This window comes from Otolemur garnettii, unplaced genomic scaffold (assembly GCF_000181295.1).
Source record: "Otolemur garnettii isolate 467f Iridium unplaced genomic scaffold, OtoGar3 scaffold00146, whole genome shotgun sequence".
Classification (NCBI taxonomy): domain Eukaryota; kingdom Metazoa; phylum Chordata; class Mammalia; order Primates; family Galagidae; genus Otolemur; species Otolemur garnettii.
This window is the reverse complement of record NW_003852541.1, coordinates 1296740-1309594: the sequence shown is the minus strand read 5'-3', so window position 1 is coordinate 1309594 and position 12855 is coordinate 1296740. Positions and strand designations below refer to the sequence as shown.

General features: G+C 41.2%; 1 protein-coding gene across 1 annotated transcript in view; it reads left to right on the top strand.

The window, feature by feature from the left end:
• AFAP1 (actin filament associated protein 1) overlaps window positions 1–12855 on the top strand; it is a 129924-nt gene that overhangs the window by 38085 nt on the left and 78984 nt on the right. The window contains exon 5 of the mRNA XM_003799141.3: window positions 3274–3453. Within this exon, the coding sequence (XP_003799189.1) occupies window positions 3274–3453 (180 nt within the window). The remainder of the gene's footprint in view (window positions 1–3273; window positions 3454–12855) is intronic.

The following is a 12855-nucleotide window of genomic DNA, read 5'->3' as shown; positions in this document are numbered from 1 at the left end:
CTGCCTCCCTCCCTCCCCTCCTCGCCTTCTCTCCCCTCCCTGCCTCCCTCCCTCCCCTCCTCGCCTTCTCTCCCCTCTCTGCCTCCCTCCCTCCCCTCCTCGCCTTCTCTCCCCTCGCTGCCTCCCTCCCTCCCCTCCTCGCCTTCTCTCCCCTCTCTGCCTCCCTCCACGCCTGCCTCCTTCCCTCCCTTCCTTTAGAAACCATGAGTGATTTCTGGAATTATGAACTTGAGAATATGTTTTTGCCTTTTGTTTTTGCTTCAAAGTAACCTTGGGGAATATAATTGTTTGAGATTAATATCACTAAAACAGAATTATATCACTAAACAAAAGAATTTATGTTTTTGTATATCACTCTTTAGTGGAGCAGATAGTACTCCCCCCCACCCCCCCAAGTTTCATCTATGAATTGTGGGAATCTTATTGTATTAAGTTCTTAGGACACTGTACATTTTTTAATTAATGTTTTTGTTCAGTTTTTAAAAACGGTAAGAGTACATATTTTTTCCACATGTGTGGCCTGAATTTCTCCCAAATTTAGAGTATGCCAAAAATGATGCCATGGGGAATTTTAAAGAATGCGGGAAAAAAGAAGGTCAATATGGTCCTTATTTATAATCTGACATAATGGCTACAAGATGTGGATTTATTATATAAATGTTTTAAAAATACACAGTCAACTCCCATCTAAAAGGAAGTCCTAGAGTGCGGGGGGGGGGGAGTCTTGTGGTGGATGTGGGGGTCGCAGTTTGGGGCCTTCCTCGCCACCACTTGCCTCTTCCCCATCTCCACTTTTTCCTCCGTTGGGTCTCTTGTCAGCTTTCCATTCTTCAAAACCAGGATGATAACGCCTGCCATTTAGAGTAGTTGTAAGTATTTAAGAAGAAATCAACAGAAAAATAGGTGAAAGCAGTGTCTTCAATAAAATGCAGAATCACTGTTAGTTGTTTTTATTATGAAGCTTTTTTCCTTTCAGAAAAGATCTGTGATCCAACTGTTCAGATGACCCCTATTGACATAAAAATAACCCCCAACAGTAACAAAAGTGAAGGCTTTCACTTAAACAGTACAGAAAACTGTAAAGAGAAAACAAAAAGCCATGTTCCCAGTCTTCTTCCTGCAGGGAACCACCATTAAAAGCTTATTTATGTCTCTTTCTAGAACTTACTCCTTCTGTGCCACGGTGGCTCTGGGGTAGGGACTGTGATGTGCCCAGACTCTCTTCAGGACCGTAGGCCCAGCCCCTCACTTGAACGGAAGGCTACTGCCTCCACTCAGGGGGCTGTGTCCCTTGAAGAGGGACCCTGGGCCCAAGGTCATCTCCTGCCCCAGGGTTCTGCAGCCTGTACCAGCGTGTAAAGGGACTCCTGGACCTCTGATGAGGCCTTAGGGCTGTAGAGCTCTTGGAGAGCCTCCTAGGCCACCTGAGTCGCTTTGCAGGTTCCTTTTCTGCCCATCTCCCTTCTCCCTCCCCTTCCTATAGCATTGTTTTAAGGGCACAACCTAATCAATACCCGGTATGCTACCCCCTTCCTGGGGCACCCCGCCTTCTGGGACCTCCAGTTTGTAGTAGTTTGTCATGTGTCTATTGTGAGACATTTAACTTCAGGAAAAATATAAGCTATAAAATTCCTTTTCTGTAATGTCAAATGTTTGAGATGGTGGATATGCTAATTCCCCTGATCTGCTCACTCTGTATTAGGTATATTGAAACATCAGTGCATCCCATAGATATATACAATTATGCCATTTTTTAGAAGTTTAAATAAACAACTTAAAACTAAAAAAAATCCCTTTCTGATCTTATATTCTGATCCTATCTTTTCTTTGCACTTATTCAGAATGCAAAAAAATCTGGTAAATGGTAAATGTTTACAACAATTTGAGGCTAGTTTTGATGTACTTCTTAATTCCTTTTTAAACAGGGCATTCATCAGTTGAATTTTTAAAAATAGGGGGGGCATAGATTCCTTATCTGTGCAGCTTGGATTCAGAACTATAACACAGGAAAATGATTTCAGAAATCTAGAAATGATTTCTGAAAATAGGTGTCCCTTTATTCCTTTCTCAGTAAGTGGTTTGGAGTCAAGAACATAGGCTTTGCCCCGTGCAGAGTTGGGTTGGAGTCCTGGGTCTGCCACTGCGCAGGTTCCTAGCTTTGGGCAAGGTACCTACCAGCTGCACCTCAGTTTCCGAGTCTGCAGAACGGATGTGTCCCAGGATGTCAACAGCCAGCACTTGGCAGCAGGTGTATTGTTACTGATAATTCAACATAATTTAATAAAGTAATAACAACCACAGCAAAACCTATTTTATGAAGTGAGGAAAAGGGCTCAGTAAGTTTAACAAAACTTCCTGGGACCCAGATTGAATTAGTAACAGAGCTAGCACCTAGGCATCTGACCTCTGAGACGGTGTCTTTCCATTCATGTTCTGGCCTTAAGTAATACAATTAAACAAAACAGGGTGGGAGGAACCTTTGGGTGAAGATTGGCCTCTAGGTTTTACAGACAGACATTAAGAAGGGTGATGTAAACCGAACCTCAGTTGTAACCTCATCAGTTGAAATCTTTAGAGAGGATCAGTCGTGTAAGTGGAGCAGTAGGATTTTGGATCCTCTAATCACCTGGAAAGCAGACCTTTGCAGACATTTTTGTATAATTTGTATTGATATTTATAGTCTTAAAATAATTTTTCTGTCTTTCAGAAAGGAGATAGAGATATGATAGGCAGATACCACTCAACATAGTTCATAAAGTGTCTAAATTATTGTCCTTACGTTACATCTGTGTAGTTGCAATAAATCTAACAATATATTTTATGTATTATTTGTGAAAATACAAATATATTTTACATACTTTTATTTATCAATATATTTCCAGTCTGTTTTCCCACAGGTCAACACCAGTAACCTGTATCTTTTTGTATCTCCTCCTAACACTTGCTCCTTCTATGCCCAGGTAGCCCTGGGATGGGTACTCTGATAAAATTGCTTCTTGCTGAATCATGTCATAGATGATCAGTAAACTTTTGCTAAATTAAAGAATAAATGTTATCTTCCTGTACTTGGAGGAAAGTGTCAGTAGGAAGTAGTGTTTTGTGTGTGTGACGCTTGTTAGTCCACAGATCTGTGTTCCAGTTGCTCAGTATTTCTACTATGTGATCAGACCTTTGGATGTCTCACCAGTGTTCATGCTTTTGTTGTGCTGGAGTTTTTCAATATTCTGCTTGAACGTCCTTATAATATAAATTGATTTGTTGTGTTGACTGCAGTGCTATAAGAGTTCCAAGGACCAGCAGCCTCAGATGGAACTGCCCCTCCAAGGCTGTAACATTACATACATCCCCAAAGACAGCAAAAAGAAGAAACATGAGCTGAAAATCACTCAGCAAGGCACAGACCCACTTGTTCTCGCAGTCCAGAGCAAGGAGCAGGCGGAGCAGTGGCTGAAGGTAGGTTGTCTGTTAGGTTTCTGAGCCATTTTCAATTCTAGACCTCTTCTGAGATCTATTTTTATCTTAGTTCATATTTCTTAAGCATAAGAAAAATGGATTAAGCTGAATAGTTTTGTCTTTCATAGCTGAATATTCCGATTACTTTGAGGTGAATCAGAAACCCCTGTATTTCACTTTAACTCGTCTCCAGATTTGCCTGTTTTCTGCGTCTCGTGTGAGTGGCCTGTTGTGACTGGCGTCCTTCTGAGCATCATGTTTCCAAGGTTCATCTGTCTTGGAGCAGGTGTCCATAGTTCATTCCTTTGTATTGTTTTTTGTGTCATATGTAAGAAACCATTGCCTAATATGAGATCTGGAAGATTTATACCTATGTTTTCTTCTGAGAGATTTGCAGGATTACCCCTTAAATCTAGGTTTGTGGTCCATTTTGATTTAGTTTTTGCATATAGTATGAAATAGGGGTCCAACTTCATTTTTTCATGTGGGTGTCCAGTTGTCCCCATGGAAATCAAGTGATTCTTGGAACAGTGCTTTCCTCCACCAGGGATTATTTTCCTTTGACTCCATGAGCTTGGGGTGTTAGTGCTCTAGTCCATTCAGGGGCAAACTGATGTTTATTTTATTGCACTCTTAACTCTGAGATTTATTCCTTGTGGCCTCTATCCTGGTTGTGGGTGCATTGCCAGGGACCTCATCTTTGGCCTGCCCTGGACTTGAGCTTTCAATCCTTCTTCTCCTGCCCTCAGCTGTCCCCCCAACCCCCACCAGGAGTGGCAGAGGCAATGCCAGCCGCTAGCCTCTCTCTCTGGATTTCCAGCTTATTCTAGTAATTCCTTATGAGCCAAGTAGCTTCTTTATGCTTCTGAGAAGATTTGTATTAATATATTTTATCTTGCTTTCCTAATTGTCTTCATCAGGATGATTGGTCTAAACCAGCGGTTCTCAACCTGTGGGTCATGACCCCTTTGGACTGTATTAAAGGTTCGAGGCATTAGAAAGGTTGAGAACTACTGAACCAGGCGTCCTCAAACTATGGCCCGCAGGCCATGTGCAGCCCGCTCAGGACATTTATCTGGCCCATTGGGTGTTTTTGCCACCGCTGCCTGTCCTGCTTAGCAGGTGACTCGTCCTGGGGACCGCAGTCCGGCCCTCCAACGGTTTGAGAAACAGTGAACTGGCCCCCTGTTTAAAAAGTTTGAGGACCTCTGAATTCTGAACCATCATTTCCTGCTGGTACCTGTTGTGAAAAGAGAGTTGGGGGGGAAGGGAAAACCTGGTGAAACATTTTGTAACAGTGGCTCCTATAACATATGAGTATTCATAAGTATTCACTAAAATTCTCATTTCCCTCTTGTTCCCAGGAAATTATAAAGATCAGATTACTTGATGATAATAGTGCTTGCCATCATTGTGTCTGTCAGCTGCTCAGAACACATGGATGTTGCCTTGTTTATTTTGTCCAGAGTGGCTGTGGCTTTCCTTCTATCTGTGTTGTGTGGGAGATTAAGGAGAGCATTATTTTCCTCTGGGTGAGCCTCCTGGAAGTCCCGTGATCAGGAATTTCTACTGTTGAGTTTATAGCACACAGAACTTTAATATCTTACATATCAACCCCTCTGTTACCAGTGTCACTGTAAGTTTACAGAGGACCTTCCCACTATCATTATCTTGTAATCCTCAGGCTCCTGAGAAAGCTGCTTTCATTAGAAGTTTCATTTGACAGTCAAGAGACTGAGGCTTAGGTAGGTGAAGTGAGGCCGGCTTTGATTAGCAAGTGATGGACCTGGGAGTCTGTCAGATTTCTGTGGCTGCAGGTCTCTGTTTTGTCATGTCAGGCTGGCTGACAGTTTGCTATTGTCTCTGGTTTCTATCCTCACATCTGTGATTGCTGTGCCATCCCTTCAATAAGGAGGGAATGCAGTTGTGAAGTAAATGCGCAGCTTTCCTTACGATTCTGTTTTCTTCACTTGGTCCCACTCTTGTGGTTACTTGTACCCATCCTGCTTTACTGTTCTTCAGTGGAGAACCAAGAAAGGCCATTCTGCAACTTAAGCTTTCCTCTTTTCTCCCTCCTTACAGCTTGTTAAATAATATCTCATCGCATACTAAAGAATAGCTCCCTTCTTGCTGGCATTGCTCTGATATGAAGTCATCTGAAGTGCCACTGGGCAGTGCTGTGGAGCTGACAGTGCAGCTGACAAACACATCATTACAAACAAACTTTTTCAAGATGTGAGATGCTGATGGAGTGAAATAATCTTGTATCTCGTTTCACCAGATGCCAGATGCTTATGAATCCGAGGCACTTAGCTAATTATAGAACGATGACTCCGTTTATGAATGGAAGTTAATTACAAGATTTTTTTAGCATTTGCTGACATTACTTAGAAGACAATAAATAAAACATGGTAAATTATCTTTTTCTTAGGAGTTTAAATTGATGAATTGCTCTAAATAGAGTCTGTGCTGTTATTTCCATTACCTGTGATAGTATGAGAACCTCAGAAGTTTGGATTAAAAATGATGGTCAGTTGAAAAGATTAGTTTCAGTCAATCAGTTATAGAATTTTAATTTAGGCTAGCAGAACTCTGAGTTGGTCTAGTTTAGTTTCTTCCAGATGCTGTCATTAGATCACCTGGAAATTTAAAAAAAACGATTTTTTCTCCTGAAGCATCCATTTTATTCTATGCAAGAATCCAAAGGCATTGAAATTCAGGTATTACTGTAATAGTTAGACTGTTTTAAAGATGAAAAAACACTGGCAATAATTTGGTGATTTCCAATTCTTTGCAATTTATTTAAAGCATGTGAAACAAGTGACTCCATCTTCTTTAAAGTAAAAAATACTGTTTTTATTTCTAGCAATGGACCTTACCAGTCTATATCTTATCAGATTATAAACGAGACCCAGTTGAATTCATGTTTTTATTTGTAATACTTAGTGCAAGACTAGGCCTATTGATGCTTTTAAATGTCTGGAAAAAAGGAATAAATAAATTAAAAACGTAGATTCCCCATGATTCAGATTTATTTGGGACCTAAGATTCCTTTTTTTTCCTTTTTCCTTTGTATCTTTTTAAAATTTAAAATGCTTCAGATGGAATTGAAACATGCCTCCCATATTAAATTCTCTCTCCCTTCTCAGAGGTAACTTTTATCTGAATTTGGTCTTTATCACTATCTGGGTGTGCTTTTTAAAAAAATCCTTTCATTTATATATGTACATAGCCATGAATGATAAATAATATTTTTTTCATGTTTTACAATCTCCACATAAATGGCTGCTGGCTCCATGTATCCTGCAGGGTTTTTTGTCACTCAGAACTATTTTATATCCCTTCTCCTACTGATGACCACTAGTGTGTTCACACCTTCTCATTACCACAGGCGGCATCGCGGTGAGCATTCCCTCCTGTGTCCCCTGGTCTCATGTGTTATGGCTTCTCTGGGATGGATGTCGTGGGTAGCTGACATTGGAATTGCCAGGTACACATCTTCAGCATCACTAGGTCTTATCAGATGGTGTTCTGTACGTCGCCCAGCAGTGTAGGACACAGCTGTTCTTTGTATGTCTCCTTTCAGAGTCTCTTCATACCGATGCAGGCAAATAGGAATGGCAGTTCCATTCCCTTCAACTCCCCATGGAAAAGGTGTAGCATTCTGCACCTTGGTTTTTTCACTAAGACAAAGTATCTTGGAGATCTTTGCAATTTATAGAATAAAGCACTTTCTCTCTCTTTTAAAAAATAGTATATAGTATTTCATTGTATAAATAGACTATACTTAAACTCTGTCTCCCATTAATGGACTTGGGTTGCTTTCAATCTTCTGATATGACAATTTCTTATTAAGTAATCCTGTGCATATACCATTTCATACCTTTGCTAGTCTATAAGCACTTCAGCGAAGGCATTCATACTTTGGGTATATAGCCAAATCACTTTTCTCAGGAGGTTTTCTGATTTTCCCTCCCACCAACAATCGACCAGAGTGCCTTTTCCTCCTCCAGGCTTGTCAGTAGCATATGTTAGCAAACTTCTGAATTTTTTCCAGCCAGATGGGGAAGAAGGGTCTCAGGCTAGTTTTAATCTGCATTTCTCTTATTATGAATGACATCGAGTATCTCTGTAGGGTTGAAGAGCCTACAGTTGTCTTAGTATTAGTATTTCTGTGACCTGTCTGTTTACATCATTTGCTGTACTCTTTGCCTATAAATCCATTTATAACAAGTTCTCAGATGAGAACTCTGAGACAATACCAGGTTTGGTTATCGGTATTCTTGTTCAGCCTGTGCATTTCCTATTAAGAGAAGGCTTCACAGAAGAGGTAGGACGCAAGAGCAAATACATATTTTGTAGTTAGATAGGCAGTTGAGGTAAATAGAATTCCAAAATCATTTGAAATACACTTTCATTTGATTTTTATAGTTGCTTCAAAACTTCAATATGATAAATGCAAAAGCTCCAGAAAAAGGACTTGAGAGCTAGCATTGTGTTGCAGTCATACTGTTGGAGCACAACACTGGAGCCAGAGGCTTTGGGTTGTGATCTGAGTTCCAGCAGCTACACCTGTGTATCTCAAGCAACCTACGTAACTTCTGAGAGCCTTGGTTTTCTCATTTGTGTGGGGATAATGGTAGCATCTGCTTTTCAGAGTTGTTTTGAGGATGAAATAATACCAAGGTTGGAAGCTTTTAGACCAGCATTTAGGGAGCACGTCTATAAGTCTAAGCTCCTGTTACTGTTGTTACTATACTGCCATCTCTATGCCTCAATCAGCTCACATGCCCCTGCTGAGAGCAGTTTGGAAATCCAGGTGGCAGTAGGATGTTTGGGTTCTGAATCCAGAACTGGATTCAGATCCCTTCTTCCTACCGTCATTTGGCTAGAATGAGGCAGTCTGGGAAACATAATCCTTGTCTTTGCCCAGAAAGAAGAAACTGAATAATCTGCAATATCTTCTATTTCAAAATAAAGTACTAAACACCCTGAAACAACTATCTTAAATAGTTTATGTGAAGGAAATGGACTATATTGTTGAAGACCCTGCCTTCCTCTCCTAACGAGGTTACCCGAGAGGCCCCAGTCATGATATTGCTCAGGATGTACACAGCAAAGGTTATAAACACACAGTTTGCAGAAATACTGATGCAACTGTTGGCACTTAAACCCTGTGAAGTTACTATAGCCCGATGTTGTGGCGGGCGCCTGTAGTCCCAGCTACTCGGGATGCTGAGGCAAGAAAATAGCCTAAGCCCAGGAGTTAAGCAGGGGTCCTCGAACTTTTTAAACAGGGGGCCAGTTCACTGTCCCTCAGACCGTTGGAGGGCCAGACTGCAGGCCCCGGGACGAGTTGGCTGCTAAGCATGACAGGCAGCGGCGGCAAAAACACCCAGCAGGCTTGATAAATGTCCTAGACGGGCCGTATGTGGCCTGTGGACTGTAGTTTGAGAACACCTGAGTTAAAGGTTGCTGTGAGCTGTGTGACGCCACGGCACTCTACTGAGGGTGATAAAGTGAGACTCTGTCTCTACAAAAAATCAAAATCAAAATCAAAATGCAGTTAAAACTAGCCTGAGATACCTTCCTTCCCCATCAGGCTGTGTAGTGCTGGGGCTTACACTGGGTGGGTTTCAAGCAGTGCTAGATAAACACAGGTGAAAAGAATTTGCAAAGTGACTTTCATGTGCTTTCAAAGGGTGGTTGGTTTGCCCAAGTTCTCAGGGAAGAACCGTGTGTCATAGACACGCATGAACCTTTTCTATCCATTGATCTTTGGGTGTTTTTCACTCCTTCGTTAAGAGTTGGGCCTCCATCCAGTTTCATTTTCCTTTACCCCAAAGACATTCCTAATAAATTAAAAAAAAAAAAAAAAAGCATTTCTTGCAGAGAAGATCTTATGGAGTAACTCATTTCCACCTTGGCTATCTAGAGCTCTCCTGTTGTCTCTCACTTGTGACAATTTGTCACTTGTCATCTATGTCAGGGGTCCCTCTGAGTGTGAAGTGTCATTTTTTTCATTGGTTCCTTTTAAGATGTGCCTTTTTCTTTGGTTTTCAGTAGTTACCCCCAAGGTGTGTAGCTTTTATCTTTCTTGGCGTTTGTCCAGCTCCTTGGTTCTGTGATTGACATCGTCCCTTCCTTTCGGAATGTTTTTGGCCATTTTCTCTTCAAACATTTTTTTCGGCCTCATTCCCCCCCCCCCCCGCTCCCGCCCCCTTTTGCAATTCCATTTGTCCATATGTTAGGCCCTTTGATATTTCCCCATAGATTCTGGATACTCTTCTGTTTTCCATCTCTCTGCTATTGAGTCTGACTTGGGCAGATGCTCTGCGTTTACTTGTCCTCAGGTTTACCCATTCCTCCTTCTCTATGCCCAGTGCTGTTACGCCCATCTAGTGAATTCTTCTTTCCTCACATCCATTTTTCATTTGTGGCATTTCTTTTCTTCCTTTTATAGTTCCTGTTGGGATGGCTAACACAGCCCCCTCCTAAGACAAGACACAAAGGATCTGGTTAGCCCACTCACCCAAAGTTTGTACCAATGGACCCCAATCTCTAGACAAGCTGTGAAATTCACCACCCCCTACAACCCTGTGCAAAAGGGATCTCTAACCCTTGGGCACAGATGCCATCTCTGCACTGACCAGACAGGTCACCCTCCCCTTCAGTAAACTTGCCCTGAATATCTCTGCTGGGCATTGTCTCTGGGTGCTGCCACTTAACACCTCTCACTTCCCACCTCTGTTGAAATTCCCCGTTGCTCTGTGTTGTCTAGCTTTCAATAACTCGTTTAACATGTATATCATAGTTACTTTAGCGTCTCTGATGATTCCGGGACCTGGTCTATCTCCGGGGCTGCTGCTGTTGAATGTGTCTCAGGAGTTTGTATTACATGCCATACATCTGTGTAGAGGGGCTGTGGAGACCAAGTGAGTCCTACTCCCTCTAGAGCAGGGTGTGACCCTCCTTCTGCTGTGCTGCTTGTGGGTGGCCTGTTTCAGCCCATCTGTGGTCAGAGGGTCTGCACTTTGCTGCAGCTTCACTGTGGTTCGCTTCACTTCTGCCTTCAGAAACGCTGTGGCTTGAGCTGAGCCCTGTGGTGGAAGTATGGGATCTCTTTTGGGTGCTGTTTCTGGTTTGGGCCTGACAGCCAGCTTTCTGGCTTGCTGAGGTGTTCTCTTTGTTCTGCAGTCTTGCCTCTGGCTTTTTGTGCCCCAGGAGAAATCTCTCAGCCTTGTGCTCTGTCTCTGGCTGTTGAGGTTGGCTGCTTGGTACTCTGGGGAGACTGGACCCCCCTGAAGGTCCTCGTTCATCCCTTGCCTTCCTTTACACAGCAGCCGCTTGGGAGAAGTGCTGGGCCTCTGCAGCTTGGTTCCCCATCTTTGCTGTTCCTACACACTCAGGAAAGCCCTGGGGGAAGGGTTGCCTGCTTAGTGCGGAGGTTCTTGGCCAGCCCACACACGGCTGTTAATCTTTGGCTGGCTTCTCCCCTCACCCTGCTGGCCCCATCCCAGTGATGAGGGGTACTGTGGTCACTCCTTTTCTGTGGAGGACCCCACTTTTAGGATTTAGTTTGTTTAGGTTTCCAAACATGTATCCTCATTGCTTGGATGGATTAAAAAAAAATACCATTTTTCCCCCTCTCCTTGTAGCCTGGCCGCCTGTTTTATTTGTCAGGGTAAAGTGCCGGCCTCCCGTGCCTTTCCATATGGCAATCAGAAGTCAGAATCCTCTGTGCCACCTTGTAGTCTTCATCAGTCTTGACAGAAGTTTATTGGTATTATTAGTTCTCTAAAAAAGAAGAAAGATGTGGTTTTGTTGGATTTTTTTTTTCTATAATATGGTTGTTTTCTACTTTATAAAGTTCTCTTTATTATTTTACTTCTACTTTTTTTAAATTTAATTTGCTATAATTATCTCAACTTCTTGAAGTGTATGCCTAGATCACTGATTTTTAAAAATTTTTTCTTTTCTTATACATGCATTTAAAATTATGTTTCCTTCTAAGCATAGTTTTGATTACATACTATATGTTTTGACATTTTGTGCTTTTGTTATTATTCAGTTCAAAATATTTTCTAGTTTCTGTTGTGATTCCTTCTTTGATTAATGGTTTATTTAGGAATATATTGCTTACATTCCAAATATTGGGTGATTTCTTAAATTGTTTGGGTTTTGATTATAATTTTCTTATAGTCATAGAACTTTGTATGATTTTACATCTTAGAAATGTATAGACTTGATGTATTGTTCACCGTAGAATCAGTTTTGGTAAACGTTCCCTGTCTATGTGGGTCAGTAGGAAAGAGTTAAGACAGATTGTGTGAAGGCTCATTATTTCACTTCCAAGAAACACATTCTTTCTGATTCACCTCGGCTCATAGGTGTTGCTGGGAGGGCTTCATTTGTTTCTCTCTACACAGATGTTATATTTTTCCATTTTACTATATTGCAAAACCTTTGTAATGACCCACATAGTTTATAGTTTGGTGAATTGGTCTCTATATGTTTGTAGACCAGTTTTTTTTTTTTTTTTTTTTTGAAACAGGGTCTCACTCTGTCACCTAGGCAGAAGTATATTGGTGAGATAATAGCTCACTGCAGCCTTAAATTCCTGGGTTCAGACAATCCTCTCACCTCAGCCTCCTGAGTAGCTGGGAGTATAGGCATGTGCCACTACATTGGGATACATTTTTTGGTTTTTGTAGAGATGGGGTCTTGCTTTTGCTCAGGCTAGTCTTGAACTCCTGAGCTCGGGGGATCCTTCTGCCTCAGTCTCCTGATGAGCTGGGACTATAGGAGCACACCACCATGCTCAGCTCAGTTTTTAAATTTTTTATGTAGACAGAGTGTCACTGTGTTTCCTAAACTGGTCTCAAACTCCTGGCCTCAGTGGTCCTCTCATCTTGGTTTCCCAAATGTGGATCACAGTCTTTAGCTGTCATGTTTAAATCTTCCTTTTTTAATCAAATGACTTAGAACTTTGTAGTGATAGTTTTATGTGAAATAACTCAATGCTATCATGATAGCTTTTTATTTTACCTCATAAAGGCCACATCTTTATGATTGAAGTAGGTTTTTTTAAATAATAAATGAAAGAGCTCACTTAGCTGGAGGGTACTATATTAGAATAATAGAAAAGTAAGTAAAAAGTTTGGAAATCTAGGATATATTCCTGTAATACATTTAACACAATATGATATTTGAGGTCAACGAAGTCTTTCCCATTTATCTATCAAATGGAAAAAATAATTATCAGAATTATCAAAGAGGTAGAATAAAAAATGATATAAATATGTTCTTAAAATTATAATAAATAAATGTCAAATATGAATGGTATTATTCATATTCCCCATTAGGATTCCTTTTTTTTTTTTTTTTTTTTTTTTTTTTTAT